This window comes from Piliocolobus tephrosceles, chromosome 1, assembly GCF_002776525.5.
Source record: "Piliocolobus tephrosceles isolate RC106 chromosome 1, ASM277652v3, whole genome shotgun sequence".
NCBI lineage: Eukaryota > Metazoa > Chordata > Mammalia > Primates > Cercopithecidae > Piliocolobus > Piliocolobus tephrosceles.
The window spans coordinates 175,824,854-175,846,460 of NC_045434.1; the positions used below are offsets into that span (position 1 = coordinate 175,824,854).

General features: G+C 55.1%; 1 protein-coding gene across 1 annotated transcript; it reads right to left on the reverse strand.

The window, feature by feature from the left end:
- Window positions 1-1,108: 1,108 nt before the first annotated feature.
- FAAH (fatty acid amide hydrolase) lies at window positions 1,109-21,061 on the reverse strand. The gene is made up of 15 exons (XM_023221505.2): window positions 20,699-21,061; window positions 12,352-12,465; window positions 9,421-9,555; window positions 9,056-9,189; window positions 8,772-8,978; window positions 8,488-8,528; window positions 8,203-8,327; window positions 6,369-6,494; window positions 5,755-5,852; window positions 4,453-4,552; window positions 4,097-4,137; window positions 3,307-3,346; window positions 2,707-2,815; window positions 1,735-1,880; window positions 1,109-1,507 (listed from the first exon to the last, which is right to left on the reverse strand). The coding sequence occupies exons 1-15, from the start codon at window positions 20,891-20,893 to the stop codon at window positions 1,379-1,381; spliced, it is 1,740 nt and encodes a 579-aa protein (XP_023077273.1). The 5' UTR covers window positions 20,894-21,061; the 3' UTR covers window positions 1,109-1,378.
- Window positions 21,062-21,607: the final 546 nt, after the last annotated feature.

Consider the following 21,607-nt stretch of genomic DNA (forward strand, 5'->3'; position numbering starts at 1 on the left):
CCTGGGTTCAAGCAATTCTCCTGCCTCAGCCTCCTGAGTAGCTGGGACTACAGGTGCACGCCACCATGCCTGGCAAATTTTTTTTGTATTTTTAGTAGAGCCAGGGTTTCGCCATGTTGGCCAGGCTAGTCTCGAGCTCCTGACCTCAGTGATCCACCCGCCTCGGCCTCTCAAAGTGCTAGGATTACAGGTGTGAGCCACTGCGCCTGGCCTGATTTATACTTTTAAAAGATCATTCCAGCTACTGTGTGGAGAATGGATTAGAGGGCAGCCAGGGTTGAAAGAGGGGAGCCCAGAAGGGAAGTCACTGAAGCATCCAGATGAGGGAGGTGGCTTGGACCAGAGCGTGGTCGTGGAGATGAAACACAGTGGCCACGTACTAGCCTCAGTGACCACTTCCCCTCCCCTCGGCAGCATTTGGCCCCCTGTCTATCCTGTTCCCAAGCCCTAATCACAGGAGGAATAGATGTGTTTGTGTCAATGTCCACGTCCCCAGAAGCCCAGGCTTGACTCAAGTCAGCTGAGGTCTGGACATGGCCATGCTGAGGCTCCAAGGGCTGAATCAATGAACCAGTGAAGGCACCCAAATCAGTGCTTCCCCTGCTGCCCTGTGCTAGCCACAGAAGACAGAGACGTAGCAATGGGGTCCCTGCCATCAAGGAAAGCCAGTGTAGTAAGGCAGGCAGACACCCCCCCAATGCCCACCACACAGGGCAGACTGGGAAGAAACAGCCCATCTACTCCAGGGCCTGGAGACAGGAGGAAAGGCCTCCTGGAGAGAGAAGAACCTGAGCCAGGTCTCAAAGTATGGAAAGCGGAGGAACAGAAAGAGCTTTCTAGGCAGGGAAAGGAGCAGAGGAAGGAAGGAGACCAAGGGCAGTGTCCAGCAGAGCAGGGTTTAGTGTAGGTGAGAGAGGAGGGGCAGGGCCGCAATGCTGGGGGATACAAGCTTGCACTCCTCCTGTGGGCGATGGGCACCAGGGGAGGTTGTGGAGCAGGAGACTGGCATGGCTGGAGCCTGGGTCTGCATGGTCAAGCCATCCCTGCTTTCAACAGGCTCCAACCCCCACCTTCACGATGACGCCCAGAAACCACACAGACGAGGAGCTGTTTCTTGACTGTTAGTTGGGCCTTGGCCCATGTCATACCCACGGGCTGCCACATGGGGGTGGAGGGATCAGGACGAAGAGAGGGGACCAGAGCAGGGACGGAGGTCCAGACTCAGGGAGTCGGCGCTTCTTGCAGGGGGTTGGGGGAGAGGACACGGAAGCCTCTGCCCCATGCAGGACATTTCCTTGCTGTGGCAGCAGGGCAACTGTGCCCTGACTAGGCTGGGCTGCAGAGAGTGTGAGTCTCAAGTCCTCCAGAGCCAGAGTCATCAGGATGACTGCTTTTCAGGGGTCATCAGTCGCTCCACCTCCCGCATGAACCGCAGACACAACTCTTCCTGCCAGGGCAGAGCCACGCACTGCACGGCCACGGGCAGCCCCACACTCTTCTTCATGCCCTATAGGGGACACAGGCATCAGGATAGGGTTAGCGAGGCAGGACTCCCCACTCCCAGGCCCAGGAAGCACCCCAGCTAGAGAGAGGCCGCAAAGCAGGGCCAGGCCACAGTCCTTCAGGTCTCGTTTAAGAAAGGCTGGCAAACCCTCAGTACTAGTACTGTTTCCTCCACAGCGGCCAGAGTCAGGGTGGGGAGTGAGTTCAGCTGAGGGGCAGGACAGTCCTCACCTTCTGCAGCACCTTGTCCCAGATATCCCCAAAGTAGCCCCTGTAATGTTCCATCTGGGCCTCGTCCTCAGCAGTCACCGTGGTGACAGGCACCACCCCTGCAGGGAAGTCCAGGCAGTTGTAGAGCATAGTGTAGCTGACGGCCCCTGGAACACAACACAAGCAGCTGCAGCAGGCCCCAGGAATCTCAGTGCCAGCTCTAGGCCTGAGTCAAACCTCGTATGAAATGGCACCCTGTGTCTACAGCCAGAGAAAGGCTCTCTCCCAGGACTGAGGTCTGAGTGACAAAGCCCAGGAATTCAGACTTCAGGGCCAGGCTGGACATCCCACTGAGGCTTGCCCCATGCCTTTGCCCATGTGCTTTCCCCACTGGGAATGTTGTTTCTGTTTTCTTTTCCTTTTCCTTTTTTGAGACAGAGTCTCACTGTCACCCAGGCTGGAGCGCAGTGGTGTGATCGTAACTCACCGCAGCCTCGACCTCCTGGGCTCAAGCAATCCTCCCGCCACAACCCCCCGAGTAGCCAGGACTAGAGGAACATGCAACCACAACCAGCTTATCTTTCTATTTTTTGTTGCAACAGAGGCCTCACTATGTTGCCTGGACTGCTCTTGAGCTCCTGGGCTCAAGTGATCCTCCAGCCTCAGCCTCCCAAAGTGCTGGGATTATAGGTGTGAGCCACCGCGCCTGGCCCCTATTTTCTTGATTTATCTAAATCCCACGTGGACTTCAAACCACCACCTCCCCAAACTAGATTCTGTAATTCAAGGTCCCCAACTTGAATAGTGCTGATGACAGAAAAATCAAACCCTGCCAGGGCATCCCACATGACTCCCATGTCTCCAGCCAGCCAGACTGTGGGCCCCTGCGAGGGCAGGGTCCTCCCCGAGGGCTCCTCTTCTTCCATTTCCTGGCAGCCCTGCAGGGCACATGGCCAGATTCATAGAAGGGACAGGCAGGGTGTCGGGCCTCACCTGTGGCCTTGCCTGGGGCATTCAAGTCCAGAGCAGGGCCCAGCATGGGGGTCAGCAGCACATCCAGATCCAGCGCCCTCCACTGGGCAATCACAGTTTTGCGGTACACCTGTGGGGGACACAGCGCACCGGGTGAAAGCACGCAGACCTGGCCCACCCCAGGCTCTCTAACTCAGGGACTGTGGCTAGGGTGGCTCTGGCCCCAGCACCTGCCCCTGAATCTGAAAGGAGCCACAGTGGGACACAGGTGCTCCGGGCAGGCAGTGCTGCTTCTCAGAGGGCATCAGTCATTCCGCCTCCAGGATGAATTGTGGACATGCCTCTTCCTGCTGGGGCGGAGCCACACACAGGCAGCTCCAGAGGGGCAAAAAGGCGGCCAGGACAGGAGCCCTGGGCTGACCCAGCCTCATAGGATGGGCATTTGGGCAAGTAAGGGTCAGAGAGCTGGGCCCGAGTGGTGGTCCAGGGAGTGGAAGGGGGACGACAGGCCAGTCTGGGAGCCCCGTGGGGGCAGTGGCCACAAGACCCTGTTAGCGGGTGCCCTGTCCAACTCCACCCTCCCCCCGGCACCCTGCTCCAGTCCAGAGGCTCTGGTCTCACCTCAATCTCGTGCTGCAGTTCCCAGAGTTTTCCAGCCGACCTGGGCAGAAAGAGTGTGGTCACCAGCCATCATGGCCACAGCCATGGAGATCAGCGACATCAGACCCCTACTACCAACCCTCCAGATCTCACCCCTCCGTGGACCCTTCACAACCCCATGGGAGCTGAGAGGGAAGTTCAAGCCCCTACTGTCTGGATGAGAAAATCAGGCCCCAGAGGGGCACAGGCTGTCACTTGGTGACTCCACGGCAGAGCCAGGACTAGCCCAGGCCTGATTCCTCGCTACCCTCAGGACACAGGAGAGGCCATAGATGCCGCCAGTCCTGAAGCCTGGTGGTGAGGGAAGGAGTGAGTCCACGGGATGTCAGGGCCTGAAACGGGGCAGTTTACACCCTGCTTTTCCAGCCCAAGCCACTAAGAGGCGAGGACCTGGCAGAGCTCAGGTCAGCTCAGATCTCTAACAGCAGCATCTCTCCCAGGTGCCCCACCACCGGCCCAGGCCAACCCCCACTTCTTGGTCCTTTCCACCCACACCCCAGCCAGGTCAACCTCCTCTCCTCCAACTCCCCCATCCTCTTGTCCCCCTCAGGCCTTTGTTCTCCAGCCAGAACTGGACCGTGCCGAGACAACTTCAAAGTCCCACCTGAAGGCCACAAAGGTTGCCCCCCTGCCTGGCCACTTCCAGCCTCAGAGGCTACTTCCCTCAAGTCCTTTCCTGTCAGAAACTACCCAGACCCAGACTCGGGTCAGGACAGGCAGGGGCGGCAGCTGGGCACAGAAGAACCCTCACCGAGACTTCATGTTGCTGAGGAAAGCTGACAGCCTTGGGAGCTGCACAGGACAGACGCAGGGTCGGTGACTCCACTCTGGGCCACGGCAGGTGTCAACCTTCTTCAGGTCAAGCCACTGGGGACCTGTCCCTCCATGCCTCCCCCCAGGGCCCAGGTCAGCCCCCCTTTCAGCAGGCAGGTTGGCTGAAGATCACAGGGGACAGGGGAGGAGAGCTATCTGGGTGGGGACTGGAGGGAAGAGGAGGCCATGCCTGCCTAAACCAAGAGAGGCTGAGGAAGGCCATGGGGGATCACGCGATAGGAGGCCCTAGGTTCCCCCCAGTCATCCTAGCCCCTCCACTCCTTGTGCCCTCACCAGAGGCTTCACCAGAAAGGCCAGCAGTCCTTTAAGCCACTGGGGAAGCTTCAGAATGGAGACCAGGTCCCCCAGGCAAGAGTCCACGAAATCACCTTTGCTGGGAAACAAAAGGCTGGGTCCAGGCACTCCCATCCCCGCATCCTTCCCGGCTTGCTCACCCGGCCCACAGCAATCCCGTTCTCTATGCAGGGGTACTGTCCACCTCCTCCTCACCAGATTCGGCTCCCTCCTTCCGAACATGCCGTTTGTATCTACTGATCCTTTGGGATGCCTGGGCTCCAACCCACATCCACGGGAGCTCCTCAAGGCAGGACTCAGGGTATCCCTCTCCAGCAAACCCAGCTCAGAGCTCTAAGAACTGAGGGCAACGTCTCCCTGATGAGGCCTCCCTGAGGGTACCTCCCCTTTGACATGGAGGCCAGCCTGGAGGCACAGGTGGGGCAATCCAGGGTGGGCTGCCCATGAAGCATGGCTCTGAGGCTATCTCTGGCTCAAGACCTCAGGGAAAGGTCTCAGGCAGCTGATCCTGGGGACTCATTCCCAGGGCCACAGTGAGGATTGACCCCTTCCACTGATGCCTGGACCACACTTGGCTGCTAGGGGAAGGAAAGGAACTTGACAGGCTGGGCCCTTGACTGACTGAAGCTGCAGGGCCAAGCTTCAGGCTGCAGGGCTAAGTTCTCCATCGGTGAAGTGGAGGAAGGAGGACTGTGTTCTGAAGGGTTCCAGTCCATCCAGCAGAGGTATATCACCAGGAGGGGCCTTCATAGGCCTGTCCTCTGCCCCTGACAACCTTTAAGGACTAAAAACAGCACTGGGGAACCAACTTCCCTAAAAATGAGCTCTGCAAAATCCCTTAAAAGGAGCCTGGTCCAACTCACCCACTTTACAGGAGAGAAAGCTGAGGTCCTGCTCAAAAGGAAGACTTGGCTCAAGTCAGACAGAGCCCGGAGTCACCCAGGTCCAAGCCCCCACCCTCCTGCCTGGATCTTGCCCTTGCCCCAAATCTTTCCCAAACAGAGAGGCAACCTCCTGCCCACCTCCTACCTCACAACAAGCTCAGATCAAGGATAGACCACAGATACTCAACCCAGCCTCCTCCCCTCGGGCTGGCACCCTGGCAAGGGATCTCCAGGGTCAATGTGCCCAGCTGGAGGGACAGCGAGGACCCTGCCCAGAGTGATCAGGCCTTTGTTGGATTCAGCTAAGGCCCATCCAGGCATCACCACACCCTGCTGCTCCCCCTGGGTCTGCCTACTTTTCTGATCCCACCAAGACCCCAAAGCCACTATCACTCACAAGTTCTGTAGGAAGGTGTGGCCACCGTCACTGAAGAGCCCACCTGTTGACAGGGTCTCCAGAGCATGGGGTATGTTGCTTGGCAAGAAGGGAACCAGCTGCAGGGATTGAGGGGTGTAAAGCCTCCTGACCTAACCGCTGGCTCCATGATCCCCATGCTGTCTGGGTGGCCCTGAGGATGGACTGGACCAACTCCGCCCACATGACAGCTCTCACTAGAGCCACAAAGGCAGCCTTACCGACCCAAGAAAACTCACTGTGGAAGGCACAGCATGAGAGAAGTCTGGAGCCACACATAAAGTTGTATAAATGACCAGACCAAAACCCATGGCCCTGGGAGCCTCTGGACAGCTGTGCACCACTGCCTATAGCTGAAGAGCCTCCCCACATGTAGTGTTCACACATCACACAGCACAGGGCTGAAGTTCTCCCTTAATCACTCACTCCAATACTCTCAATCAGCCCTCTATATACTCGTCCCACAGGGCCACAGTTCACCCTGATGACAGTACCATCAGAGTGCCAGGACGCCAGGGATAGAGTAGTCATGGGTACCAGGAAGGCTTCCCAGGAGGAGAGGAGATGCCAGTACTTCTAGGACCCTGCAGTCATACCGTGTGCCCCGCAGCCTCAAGGCTCTGTTTGGTCTCCAGGACGGCCCGCTTCATGGCCGGGGTGGGCATGGTATAGTTGTCAGTCTCATAGTACCCCACACGCAGGGGCTGAGAGCTGGTGTAGATCTAGAGGGAAAACACAGGGGACAGGGGCAGGTCAGGAGAAGACAGCCCTAGGCAGGAGCCCTAGAGATCAGAGAAACTACTCAGCCCCAGACACAGCTGCGAGGCTGCAATCAGCGAGGCCAGCCCCTTTTGCATCTGACCCTTTCATAAAACACCTTCACAGTGACTCAGGTGGGCAGAGCAAGGATAAGGATTCCTACTGGTCACATGAGGAAACTGAGGCTTGAGGTCTCAATAGGGAGATTAGGTGGGACTGGGACTTGTCCAAAGCTACCCAATGCAGAGTGACAAGACAGGTCTGGAATGCAGGCATCCTGTCTTCTGTGCTGAGGTTCTCCGCCACCTGCCCTGGCTCTCATGATAAACTGTTCCAGACTTCCAGACAGGGACCTCATCTCCTCTCCTCCGAGGAAGGACTTCACAGCTGCCTATTGCCGTGGGTTCAGTTAGAATATCTCCCTCTGCCTGAGGAGGGGGAGTTCACCCTACCCAGCCCAGATCTGCCCTGTTGCCCCACTCCCAAGAAACACCAAGGCCCAATCTCTTTCCTGTCCACAAACCCTCAACCTTTCCAAAGCAACCTTGGCTGGGGCGAGGGCAAGAGCTCTGTACAAGATAGACAATCGCTGGACTGCTGAGAAATGGGGCTCACGTCACACAGCTTACTGTCTACATTAATGTGACTTCACTCTTCCTCTGTCTACACCGATCTAACTTTACAGCTCCTGAACAGTCTGTTGGAGTGGGCACAGAGGATGACCTAGGGCCCAGCACCTGCCTCACTGGGGACATCTGGCCCCAGCCTCAACCTGGCTGCTTCTGGCCTTCAACCCCAACAGGGAGAGAGAGAGAGAGAGAGTACCAGGACCAGGGCACAACCAGAACACTCAAGAGAGCAAAACACTGGTCTCAGATGCCCTGCAGTAGGGGATGAGCTGGGAGGAAGATGACCACTGGCCACTCCCCTACCTCCTCCAAATAACACACATAAGCACAAATAACCTTCCAATTCATTCCAGAAACACCCATCAACTCTTCAACAGGAAGCATCAGTTGACACCTCTCGCCTCAAAATCCACACCCTGCTATGCCCACCAATCCTTAACATGGACAATCATATGATGACCCCAACCCAATCTTAACCAACCCCCATGTTGAAAGATTTACCTTAAACCAGACTTCAAAATCTCAGCAGATCTCCTCACACTTCCTGCCCTCTGAGATGCTACTAAGGCTTTGCAAGACAGTGCTGCCTCACCACAGAAAGCAACAAGCCCAGCCTATCTCAGCAACAGGCTGTTGTGGTGGTATTCTGGGGAGCAGCACGCCTGCTGCCTGCAGATCCCGGCTCACGCAGCCTACCTCTGGCAAGAACGGGCTACATGAGCTGGGGTCTGCAGGCAGCGTGGCGTGCTGCTCGTCAAAATGTGGACAGGAATACTGTTAGAATGGCCGCTGTTTGCTGAAGGTCAGCGGGCTGGGAAGTGATTCCTGCATCCCTGGTGCCAGCAGCAGAGGCTGGGCGCCTTTGAAAGCCTGTGGATTTCCAAATGCAGGCAAGGGCTCCATCTGGTGGCCGTCTGTGGAGGAGCAACCCGCCCTGGCCTCAGAGCCCTGGGGCACGGTTCTCAGGAGACAGGGCCTCCAAGGCCTGGGGTGGCTGTCGAGGTTCAGCAGTCCACGCCCATGCCCACCCAGCCCTGCTCACCTCTTCCCTGAAGGGCAAGGGAGGCACAGTGGGGTCCAAGCGGAACATGTCCTCGCACAGCAGGGCTCGCAGGCACAGCGCCAGGCTCTCCACGTCCCTGGCCATGGGGCCCACGGAGGGGCGCACTGTGAGGCAGAGAAGGGAGGGAAGTAAGCAGACAAGGAGGGAGGAATCCAGACTTAGAGCAGCCTGGGGGCCAGACACTGCCCTGCCACCTGAGAAGCATGGGCGCAAGCGGGTCAGGCCGACCCCCACCCTCCTAGGGGAGAGCACCATGGACCTCACCTGCCTCCTGTCCATAGACACAGCCCTTCAGGCCACTCTTGCTGGATAAGAAACATAAGACGCTGGAAACAGGAAACGGCCACCCGCCACCATCCCCACACCCACACAGCAGCTCTGAACACTCACCGCTTTGGAAACTGGGACCCATGCCCAGCCAGTGGTACTGTAATGCTTCCTCCCAGCAAAACCCCGGAGACCGAATCCCCGCCTGGAGCCCAGAGAGGTTGGAAGCTAGGCCAAGGTCACACAGCGAGGGGCCCAGAAGCGCCCTCCACCCACCCTACCTGAGGCGGTTCCCCGTGGGCTTGAGGCCGCAGATGCCGCAGAAGGAGGAGGGGAAGCGGATGCTGCCTCCCATATCAGTGCCTAAGCCCAGGGGGGAGCCTCCAGACCCGATGAGGGCCCCTTCACCCCCTGAGGAGCCCCCTGGGCTTTTGGAGGACTTCCATGGGTTCACGGTCTGGCCAAAGAGGGGGTTACTGCAGTCATAGCTGGAGGAGGCAAGAACGGGTCAGCCCAAGTCATGCTGGGACCGGTGCCCCTGCCCCGCCCTGCCCCAAGACCCAACCTGAACATGGACTGGGGCACATTGGTGTGCACGAAGGGCACGGCACCCTGCAGCTTCAGCACATGCACCACCACACTGTCGCACTCCGCTGGCGCCCCTTCGTTCAGGCTCAAGCCCAGCGTGGAGTCCTGGCCCTGGGAGGAGGGATGGGCACCAAAAGGGACGTGACCTGTGAGTCAGAGCCTGTGGGCAGCCCAGGGCCCACTCTAACAGCTGTCACACAGGGCAAGACAGGCATACCAGTGTCCCCTCGCAAGGCCTTTGGACATGATACCTCCTCTGAGGGCCCAAAATGATCCAAGATACAAAGCAGGCTGGCAGGAATGGAGGCGACAATGGAGGCCTGGCGCTGAGGCAGAGCATACCTTGTAGGTGAAGCACTCCTTGAGGCTCACAGGGACGCCATAGAGCAGGCCCTGCCTTGGGGCCTGGGACAGCTGAGTCTCACAGTCAGCCAGATAGGAGGTCACACAGTTGGTCCCTTTGTTCACCTCCCAGGCCTGAGGAAGGGGAAGTAGACATAAGGTAAAAGGAGGCTGGCCTTTTTAAAACATTGTGGTGAAACATACATCATGTAGAACTGGCCTTTTAAAGTATACCCAGGGAGAGGGGAACCAGCAACATGGCCCTGAGCCTGGGGCACACAGGATGATCTAGGGCCCGGCATCTGCCTCACTGGGGACATTTGGCCCAGGCCTCATCCTGGCTGTCTCTGGCCTTCAACCAGGACCAGGACACAACCAGGACACTCAAGGGAGCAAGATACTGGCCTCAGATGCCCCCCAGGCAGGGGGTGAGCTGGGAGGAAAATGATCACTGGCCACTCCCCCACCTCCTCCAAGCCACATCTCTGCCCAGTAAGGCAGACAGAAACTAGATAGGGGCAGCCCCCGTCAGTGGTCACACCGAAGGGCAGCCACAGAGCAGGGCTAGACCAGACTCCTGCCTCCCGGAGCCCAGCACTCTCTCCTCTACCCCATGCCTTCCCCACACATAGCCCAGTCAAGCCTCCCCTTACCCAGGAACTCTTGAATTTGATAATCAAGTCACATGGAGTAGGAACTTGACAAAAGGGAAGAACATGCTAATAGCGGAAATCTGCCTAGAATGCTCAAACCGGACCACACAGGGTCCTACAGAAGGAAAGGTGAGGGCGGAGTGAGATCAGCTTTCAGTAAATACTCCTACTCCTGGGGGTCATCTGGGGGAAACAGCGTGGGCTGTGTTGCCATATTTGGGCGTGTGCAAAATCTGTCCCTGGGGTACCCGAGGCAGGAACAGAGAAGGCCAATCTAACCAGACTGACTAGATTAACTAGGAAGGGCAGGAGCCTTTTCAGGGACATTGACAGGGAAGAAGCAAGACCATCTGCTGAGACTGTGTATGTGCCCCTTCTCAGTGACACCAGCCCAGCATGCTCTCGCTCCCTCAGCTGCAGGCCCCACAGCATTGTCACATACACTGCACCCAGACAATTCACCTGCCTAGGGGTCACACACACCCTTTCAAGAAATCATGCAGGCCACACTCACAAAGCACAATTTGTCTCTCCCTCTTTCCTCCCTCCCTCCCTTTCTTTTCAAACATATTTCTTGAGCATTTATTACGTGAAATGCAACATGTTGAGCACTAAGGTTCAAAGACAAATGAGATAAGCTCTGTCCACAAAGACCCCACATGGGAAAGAGATAGAGAAGACAAGCCTGACATTGTGATGAGAAATGTGCTGTTAGAATGAGAGCAGGCCTGGAAAAGGAAACCCTACCTCAGGCAGCGAATGGAAGACGGTGCCTCCTGCTCTGAGCCCTGAAGGCTCAGCCAGGGGAGCCCATGGCACGGAGAGGGGCAAAGAAGAGGGAAACAGCCTTCCAGGTAAAGGAGCCCCACCCAAGCCAGTGCAGAGCTGCTGACACCCCAAGCTCCAGAAGGCCTTGGCCAGAGGTGATGCCACACACAGAGGAGGAGTACAAGAGATGGCCTGAAGAGCTGGGGACACAAAAGAGCACTGACCAGGAGGATGGTGCTTGGGAATGGAGGGAGATGGTGGTGGCAGGCCAGGATGGCCAAAGGGGATGGATATAGGAGAGGGCTGGGTAAAAGAACAGGGCAGGTGCGGTGGCTCTCACCTGTAATCCCAGCACTTTCAGAGGATCACCTGAGGTCGGGAGTTCCAGACCAGCCCGGCCAAATAAAAATACAAAAATTAGCCAGGCATGGGGGTACATGTCTGTAATCCCAGCTACTCGGGAGGCTGAGGCATGATAATCACTTGAATCCGGGAGTTGGAGGTTGTAGTGAGCCAAGAACATGCCACTGCACTCCAGCCTAGGTGACAGAGCGAGACTCCCATCTCAAAAAAAAAGAAGGGGCCGGGCATGGTGGCTCACACCTGTAATCCCGGCACTTTGGGAGGCCGAGGCGGGTGGATCACCTGAGGTCAGGAGTTCGAGACCAGCCTGATCAACATGGTGAAACCCCGTCTCTACTAAATACAAAAAATTAGTTGGGGGCCAGGCACAGTGGCTCACAGCTGTAACCCCAGCACTTTCGAAGGCCAAGGCAGGTGGATCACTGGAGGTCAGGAGTTCCAGACCATCCTGACCAACATGGTGAAATCCTGTCTCTACTAAAAATACAAAAATTAGCTGGGTGTGGTGGCGGGTGCCTGTACTCCCAGCTACTCGGGAGGCTGAGGCACAAGAATCACTTGAACCCGGGAGGTGGAGGCTGCAGTGAGCCGAGATCACGCCACTGCATTCCAGCCTGGGCAACAGAGCGAGACTCCATCTCAAAAAAAAAAAAAAAAAAAAAGTTTTAATTAGCCTGGTGTAGTGGCCCAAGCCTGTAATCCCAGCTACTTGCGAGGCTGAGGCAGGAGAATCGCTTGAACCCAGGCAGTGGAGGTTGCAGTGCTCCAAGATTGCGCCATTGAACTCCAGCCTGAGCAACAAGAGCGAAACTCCCTCTCAAAAAAAAAAAAAAGGGGGGACAGACCAGAGACTTGTTGACCAATGGGGTGGAGGCGGGACAGAGAGGGAAGTCTGGGCTAAAAGCCAGGTTACTAGCTAAGACAGCATGCTCAGTGTCTCACACACACACACACACACACACACACACACACACACGCTCTGGCTCCTTCCTTCCCTGGCAGTCCCTGGCACTGTAGGTCCCACCATGGCACCCAGCAGGACTAACTCCCAGGCCAGGTTTTCTCACGAACTCCAGGCCAAGTTTTCTCCACAGCCTGTGCAGAGAGTGGGAGGGGAAAGGGAGGGGCTGGCCTTGGCTGGCCTTACCTTTCCTACATAGGTGAAGAGGACGGCCTCAGGGGAGAGCTCTCTATTGTGTAACTTCTGCACCAGCTGAGGCAGGGGCAGGGCTAGCAGCGCCTCTGAGTCCAGGTCTGGGTTCTGTGGGGGACAAACTCGGATCAGTCCCCTACTCGCCGAAGTCTCATGAGCCTGCAGCAGACACCAGTGGCCCATGCCCCAGCAGCTCTGGCACGGCCCAGCCCGAGCAGGCCCTGGCTTGCCATCCCTAGAGAATGTAGCTCTATCTCCTCCAGAGGCCTGTTGAAGTGGTGCCCAGTGAGCCGACCTGCCCAGGTATTTTTTTTTCCCCCTTAGAGACAGGATCTGGCTGTGTTGCCCAGGCTAGACTCGAACTTCTGGGCTCAAGCGATCCTCCCACTGCAGCCTCCCCAGTAGCTGGAACTACAGGCACATGCTACTGTGCCTAGCTCCAGACTGATGATTAAACCACTACAAATATACACCAGCAGTGGCTGCCTTCTGTGTGCCAAGCACCACGCTGATGTCATCCATGTTTTGATTAAGTCTTACTGCCATTCCCATTGCACAGATAAACTGAGGCTCAGAGACAGCTGCCTTCTTGCCCACCAGCCATCCACCTGCACCTGACCCCATGCCATCCCCACACCCACAGAGCAGCTCTGAACACTGCCCAGGGGGTTGCCAACCTCTAGCAGGGAAGGGCAAAAACAAGAAGACCCCATGTTGGGAGGCTGGGTCTGTGACTGAAGGCCACACCCCAAAAGGGAGGGTTTCCACATTCATTCCACAGATGTGTGTTAGGCGCCTGCTCCGTACCCAGCACCACACTAGGCTGAGGTTCAGCCATGAACAAGAAGGCATGTCCAAGTGAGCTCACACAGGGCAGGGGCGGGGTGAGCAGATGACAGGCAAACAGATGAGGTTTTAGACAATGAGAAATAAAGACAATAAAACAGAGTGTGGTGAGTGGGTGGCACATGGGAAGGATGGAGAGGGAGGAGCTCTCCGTAGGAGGAGGTACATTTGGGCAAACACAGGCAGACCTCTGTCTGCCAGGCCTCGAGGGCTCCCAGAGTCTCTGGGGTCAGCCTGACTGCACACACCCATCCAGTTCCTCCTTCCTCCTTCCCCAGGGCATTGGGTTTGTTTTTGTTTGTTTGTTTCAATAATTTATTTATTTTTTCGAGATAGAGTCTTGCTCCATCACCCAGGCTGGAGTGCAGTGGTGTGATTTTGGTTCACTGCAACCTCCGCCTCCTGGATTCAACCAATTCTCCTGCCTCAGCCTCCGAGTAGCACCTGCCACTATGCCTGGCTAACTTTTTGTATTTTTAATAGAGACGGGGTTTAGCCATGTTGGCCAGGCTGGTCTCAAACTCCTGACCTCAAGTGATCTGCCCCCACCTTGGCCTCCCCAAGTGCTGGGATTACAGGTGTGAGCCACCGCTCCCAGCCTCTCCTCAAGGGTATTGGGTTAGTGAGTAAACACTGAGTTGGCCAGGCGGGCTCATTCCTGTAATCCCAGCACTTTGGGAGGCCGAGGGGGATGGATCACTTGAGGTCAGGAGTTCAAGACCAGCCTGGCCAACGTGGTGAAACTCCGCGTGTCTACTAAAAATACAAAAATTAGCTGGGCGTGGTGGTGCATACTTGTAATCCTCACCTCACCTACTCGGGAGGCTGAGGCAGGAGAATCGCTTGAACCCGAGAGGCGGAGGTTGCAGTGAGCCGAGGTCACGCCACTGCACTCCAGCCTGGATGGCAAGAGCGAAACTCAGTCTCAAAAAAATAAAAATAAAAAATAAAAAACACTGAGTCATAGCCACCCTATCTCACCCCACCCTCCCCTGCTCTTGTCAAGGTCACCAGAGACTTCCTTGTTGCTAAACTCAACAGATACTTGCCTCTTTCTCTTACTCCCTGTCACTGAGACCTTCGAAAGCACTAAGGCCACACGCCTGCTCTCTTCAATTCTTCCTGGACATGGAGACACTACACTCTCCTGGTTTCCCTCCTGCTTCTCTGCTACTGCTTCCGTCACTCATTCATGTAGTGAGTCAACAAACATGTTCCAGAAATCTACTGTACGGCAAGGCCCAGTTTCGGGGCTATGCATCTAGAGGTAACCAAGACAGACATGGTCCTTGCTTTCAGAGACTACATTCAAGAAAATAAACAAATTAAATAATAGATAGATCATGCATGATACACGTGAGACAGCAGAGAAATGGAGTGCTGTGACAAAAATGACAGAGCACTGACTTAGGGTGGGCAGGCCTATCTGAAGAAGCCACATTTCAGCTGTGATTTGAAGGATAAGAAGATGCCAGATGTGGGGAGAGACAGAGCTCTGGGTACCTTCTCTTCCCTCTCTGATTCGGGGAGAGGGCCTCCCCTCCTCCTGCTTCCACTCTTCCCACCCCCCAAGCCCTGCTTCTACTCCTCCACTCCCCCTACTCCCCCCATCCTCCCCTGGCCTGCTTCCCCTCCTCCCCTCCCTACTTCCCCTCCTTCCCTCCCCCATTTCCCCTCCTCCCCTCTCCTGGTTTTCCCTCCTCCCCTCTACCCTTCCCCTCCTCCCCTCCCCTGGCTTCCCCTCCTCCCCTCTACCCTTCCCCTCCTCCCCTCCCCTCTTACCCTCCTCCCCTCCCCTGGCTTCCACTCCTCCCCTATGCACCTCTGACTCCAGGCTCTCCACCCATCCCATATCCCCCAGATCCCCCATCCAGCCTGAGGCAATGGAGCCCAAACCAGCTCACTGGGCTATTCCTGTCACCTGTCCACCTTCCCTGTCCTTCCTCTAAGCTCATCACCTGCCCGACTTTCAACCTTCTCCTCCTTGTGTATCCTGTACCCTGTACTCAGGGGAGGCCACGCCATTCATCTAGGTGTTCAGGAAAGGAAACAGGTGTCCTTCTGGCTCCTCCCTTTCACCCCCACCTGCATCCAGTCACCAAGCCAAGTAGCTCTGAAAAATGGTCACCTCTCCATCCCCTCTACCAAGGCCCTCACCAGGCCTCAGACTCATCCTTATCTCCTGGGTCACACGGGGCCACCCAACTGCTGCCCTGCCCAGGTCCTGCCCCTCCAGCCCACACTTCCCTCGATGGCTAGACAGTGCAAAACCCAACCAGGCCTTGCCTCTCCCCTTCAAATCCCCATCTCATCACACCACAGGCTCCAGAGCATATTCCAGGAGGTGCTTCCAAGCTGTGTTCCTCTCAGACTCCTGTGCACCTCTCCCCACCCAGGGACCACTGCCCCCTCCTACCCCCACACCCCAGAGCCTGGCACCCGCCCTCTCCAAGCACATGCCACAGCCTCTGCCTCTGATGTCCTCGGTATCAGGAGCACTTCTCTGAATTCATTGAACTGATACAACACTTATTTTGGATTTTTTTTCTAACACAGGGAGCTACAATGAAGAAAAAAATGGGTTCAAGATTTCTCCCCAAACACACCAGATAATCCTCTTGATATATTTTTTAAAGGTATACAAAATGAAAAGTGAGCACTCCCTCCACCCCTGGTTCCCCTTGCACAGTCCCTCCTCTATAAAGGAAAACTGTAATTAACAGCTTCTGGTGTAATCTTACAGGAAAAGAAAATATTTATGAAAAATCCACCATGTCAACAGTTGTCTATTTCTATATTCCTTTTTGCACAAAGGAATCATACTATACACACAGTACTGCATCTTGCCTTTCCCATCTCACAATGAAAATTAAATTTTTGCTTTATTTTTGTTCTCATATAAATATAGGTTCACTGTGTTTTTTAAAATGCCTAAGAGTATGGAGAAGGATGTCGAAATCAGCAGAGCATTCACCACCCTGGGATAATCACCACCCGACAGTCCGGTCACCATCTCCCCGGACCTCCTCACTACAAGGTGCCCACAGAGTCCCTGTGCATGGCAGCCAGCACCTGTCAACATGCTCCCCTCCGTGCTCAGCACACATTTTCATTCTTTCCTATGTTCTTCCCTGTTGACAGTTAATGACACAGTTGCTAACAGCTATTTTTAAATCTTCAACTAGTGTCAGGCAGCTGAGACATTTTCTCCTAGACACCAAAGTCAGTCTGCACCTCCAGGAGGCCAATCGGTGAACATGTGGAAACCTGATTTTGTGGAGAATGCAGGGAAGTATAGTATACAGTAACGTCTAAACCTGTGGCCACCTGCATGCACAATTTTTCAAGAGAGGGATACTCTACCAATCACTTAGGGGGCATTGCCCCTCCTCCATCTGTGTTGTTTTCTCCTTCTGAACCACAGTGCCAGCGGGATTGATAAGCGGGTTGTAAGAGATGTGGGAAAAACCATTCAGGGTAAAACAAAAGTGCATGTACAAAGGCATAAGGGCATAAATAGGTGTTCTGTGATGTCTCTCCCAGCTATACTATTCTATTGATGGTGGTCCCTCTCTTCAGTCTAGAAAAAGATATCAAAACTTATTCAGGGGACAGGGTGGGGAAAAAAATGGGTCAACAGAATTACCAGAAACACACTTTTCTCTAGAGTTGCCCAAGAGTTTAGAGAGAGGTGAACTATTTTGTGAAAATTCAGGTGTTTAGGTACCCCCTCATCCAGCTGTGTCCTCCTTGGACACCGCTAAGAATCCGGGAGTGGTGGCTCACACCTGTAATTCCACCACTTTGGGAGGCCGAGGCAGGCAGATCACCTGAGGTCAGGAGTTCGAGACCAGCCTGGCCAACATGGCGAAACCCTGTCTCTACTAAAAATGCAAAAATTAGCTGGATGTGGTGGCAGGCACCTGTAGTCCCAGCTACCCAAGGAGGCTGAGGCAGGAGAATCACTTGAACCCAGGAGGCAGAGCTTGCAGTGAGCCGAGATTGCACCAGTGCACTCCAGCCTGGGCAACAAAGTGAGAATCCATCTCAAAAAAAGAGTTCAAGACCAGCCTGGCCAACGTGACGAAACCATTTGTACTAAAACTACAGAAATTAGCCAGGCATTGGCCAGGTGCGGTGGCTCATGCCTGTAATTCCAGCACTTTGGGAGGCTGAGGTGGGTGGATCCTGAGGTCAGGAGTTCGAGACCAGCCATGGCCAACATGGTGAAGCTCCGTCTCTACTAAAAATACAAAAATTAGCCAGCCATGGTGGCAGACACCTGTAATCCCAGCTACTCGGGAGGCTGAGGCAGGAGAATTGCTTGAACCTGGGAGGTGAAGGTTGCAGTGAGCCGAGATCGCACCATTGCACTCCAGCCTGGGCGACAGAGCAAGACTCCATATCAAAAATCAAAAAAACAAAATACAAAAAACAAAACAAAAAATCTTACTCCTCCTTCAAAGCCTACAAAGCTATTGTCAATCAGGACCCCGCCCCTTTGCTGATTACTCAAAACCACAATCATTGGAAACCCAAAAGGTAATTTTCCGCTTCTCCTCCTGAAAGAGCCAAGTTTCAGAGCCAAAATTTTTGTCCTGGAATAATCTGCTCATAAAAATAATGAAGAGCAGTTGCTCCAGAGGAAAACCATACAGATGCTGCTGTTTGGAGTTGAAGTGCAGGAAGACCCATCCTACTACCATCCCACACCCCTGCTAGCCAGGTGGATTCTTTGCAACCAGGAGGTGAGTTCTGCAGGCAAGCACTGTGAGCCTATCCCTGCCAGTGCTGCCCACGCCGCTCTTGGAGCTGGCAGAACTCAGCTGGCTGCACAGAGCCAGGGATAAACAGGAGGATCTCTAAAGAGGGCCTCCAGAGCCCAGCCAGAGAGGGCAACTAGACAGTGAAGAACCTGTGCTTGTGTAGGGGAGATAGCCAATTTGGGTTGACCACCAGGGCCCTCCCACTCTGGAAGGAAGAAACTCTAAAAATGGACTGATGGTGGCCTTTTCAGCCAGCTTGGTGAGTGGAGGCTGGAACCAGATATATTTTTTATCTTACTAAATAAATATGAGATATCTTTGCCCCAGGGACGGTTTGGAGTAAATTCATACATTACAGCCAGCCAAAACCGCAACACGTGTGGGAAAAAGAAAGAGATCACACTGTTTCTGTGTCTTTGTAAAAAGAAGTAGACATTAAAAACTCCATTTTGTTCTATACTAAGAGAAATTCTTCTGCCTTGAGACGCTCTTAATCTGTAACCCTAGCCCCAACCCTGTGTTCGCAGAAACATGTGCTGTGTTGACTCCAGGTTTAATGGATTTAGGGCTGTGCAGGATGTGCTTTGTTAAAAATGTGTTTGCTGGCAGTACGCTTGGTAAAAGTCATTGCCATTCTCCAATCTCGAGTACCCAGGGGTACAATGCTCTGCGGAAGGCCGCAGGGACCTCTGCCCAAGAAAGCCTGGGTATTGTCCAAGGTTTATCCCCACTGAGACAGCCTGAGATACGGCCTCGTGGGAAGGGAAAGACCTGACCATACCCCAGCCCGACACCCGTAAAGGGTCTGTGCTGAGGAGGATTAGTGAAAAAGGAAGGCCTCTTTGCAGTTGAGATAAGAGGAAGGCATCTGTCTCCTGCTCGGCCCTGGGAATGGAATGTCTGGGTGTAAAACCCAATCATACGTTCTATTTACTGAGATAGGAGAAAACCACCTTATGGCTGGAAGTGAGACATACTGGCAGCAATACTGCTCTTTACTGCACTGAGATGCTTGTGTAAAGTCAAGCATAAATCTGGCCTACATGCACATCAAGGCACAGAACCTTTCCTTAAACTTATTTATGACACAGAGTCCTTTGCTCACATGTTTTCCTGCTGACCCTCTCCCCACCATTACCCTATAGTCCTGCCACATCCCCCTCACCGAGATGGTAGAGGTAGTGATCAATAAATACTGAGGGAACTCAGAGACCAGTGCTGGCATGGGTCCTCTGTATGCTGAGCGCCGGTCCCCTGGGCCCTCTGTTCTTTCTCTATACTTTGTCTTTGTGTCTTATTTCTTTACTCAGTCTCTCGTCCCACCTGACGAGAAATACCCACAGGTGTGGAGGGGCTGGCCCCCTTCAACATGCAAGGCTACACGCTGGGCTGGCATGCCCATGAGCGTGCCTTCCTCATATCTCTCTCCTGTTCCTCTCCATGAAAGTGTGGCTGAAGAGTGCAGCCAGGCACCTAGGTTCTAGTTCCAGCTCTGCCCCAACTCAAAAATCACTTGCGGAACATCTGCTGAACACAATTTTCTGTGACTCTTTCTGTCTCCCACCCAGGCACACCCTCCTGAATCCTGCAGTTCCCAACCTGGAAAGCCGTCCCACCTGTCAGGTCCCACAGACACAGCAAGGCCTCCCTCTCTCAGCACATAAGAACACTTCCCAGAGTTCAGCATGTTGGCTTTAACTGGGGTCTGTGCTTCACACACCCGGAGGAAAAGCCCCTCTTCAAGCCACGTCTTCCAAACCCTCAGCCAGGCCCTTCCACGCCCCCAAACCCACATACTGAGGTGATCCAGAGGCAGCGCAGGGAGTAGAAAAGTTTGTTGACAGACCACCCAGAGAGGGCTGGAACTGAACCTGCTCATGGAAAGGGCTTGCCAGGGGTTGGACACCACAGGCCGGCAGCAGGAGCCAGAGCGACTTCCCTTCTAGCCTGGCTTTGCCAAGATCTCCCTGTGCACCTGGCAGGTTTCTTTCCGGCTCCCTCTTAGGATCCAAATGCACAAATCGAGAAGCTTGAAAACTCGGCCGGGCTCGGTGGCTCACGCCTATAGTCCCAACACTTTGGGAGGCCGGGGCAGGTGTATCAGCTGAGGTCAGGCATTCCAGACCAGACTGGCCAACATGGCGAAACCCAGTCTCTACTAAAAATGCAAAACTTAAGCCGGGCGTAGTGGCGGGCCCCTGTAATCCCAGCTACTGGGGATGCTGAGGCAGGAGAATCGCTTGAACCCGGGAGGCAGAAGTTGCAGTGAGCCGAGATCGCGCCACTGCACTCTTACCTGGGAGTCGGAGCGAGACTCCGTCTCAAAAAAAAAAAAAAAAAAAAAACCTCTAAGCTCTCCAGATTCCCTTGGCCATTACACTCTGCGATTCCAAAGTCTTCAACCCCTAGCATCCTACTGGTTGTCACGCTTGCGTTTTCGCATTCCAGTAGGCAGTAATCTTGAGATTCTTTGGCACAAAGCAAAACTCCTCTTTGACCCAGTGAGGAGAAGGCCTTCCACGAGCTGCCTTGACACTATCGTTTCCTTTCCTCCCCCTGGCTCTACCTGGCTTAGAAAGTGCGGAATATCTTTGGGTGAGGAGAGATTCTGGAAAGCTACACATCTGCTCTGCCCGCCCGCCCCTCTGTCCCTCCGCTGGTCTGGCGGCTGAAAGTGCCGCTGCGTGTACCCTCAGGCCGCGCCCACCCCACCACTCTCAGGCAGTCACCTGGAGCCGGAAGCGCTGCGCCGCCTTGTCCATGTTCTCCAGGCTCGCTCGCTGCCTCTGTCGCGCCCGGGCCACCGCGCCCCGCGCTGTCCGGCGCCCGGACCAGCGCAGGGCCACGGCCGCCGCCACGAAGCAGCAGGCCAGGGCGACCCCGGAGGCGCCAGGCAACGCGGCCCACAGCTCGTACTGCACCATGATCCCCGTAGCCTGCTGCTGCCTAAGACGACAGTTGAAGCCGCCGCACGCGCGGCTCGCCAGCTCCCCAGCAAAACCCGGACTGGATCGGCCGGGATCCCACCCCCGCCTGCGCGGGAGGGGCGGCGGAGCGCGCCAGAGCCCAGCTGCTGTCAGAGGCGGCCCGCCTGGCATGGCCCCCAGCGACGTCCCGCTCCCCGCCAAGCCGAGTAGGCGGGTCAGGAAGGGCTACTGTTTCGCGTGGGCGACCTCCCAAGTTTGAGTTTAGCCCTGGTTGGGCGCCACAGCTCTGGCCCAGCCTCTGCCCGGAGCACCCCAGAGCCCCAAACGCTCAAGACTGCGCCCCAGCCGGAGCCCCCTGCCAGACACGCCAGCTGTTAGATATGAGTTCTAAATTTCTCTTCAAAGAATCAATATGTCAGTATGTTCAATTGTTTGCCTTCTTTTTTTTTTTTTTTTTGTTTGTTGTTGTTGTTGTTGTTGTTTTAGGAGGGAGTCTCGCTCTGTAGCCCAGGCTGGAGTGCAGTGGCAAGATCTCAGTTCACTGCAAGCTCCGCCTCCCGGGTTCACGCCATTCTCCTGCCTCAGCCTTCCAAGTAGCTGGGACTACAGGCGCCCACCACCATGCCTGGCTAATTTTTGTATTTTTAGTAGAGACGGGTTTCACTGTGTTAGCCAGGATGGTCTGGATCTCCTGACCTCGTGATCCCCCCG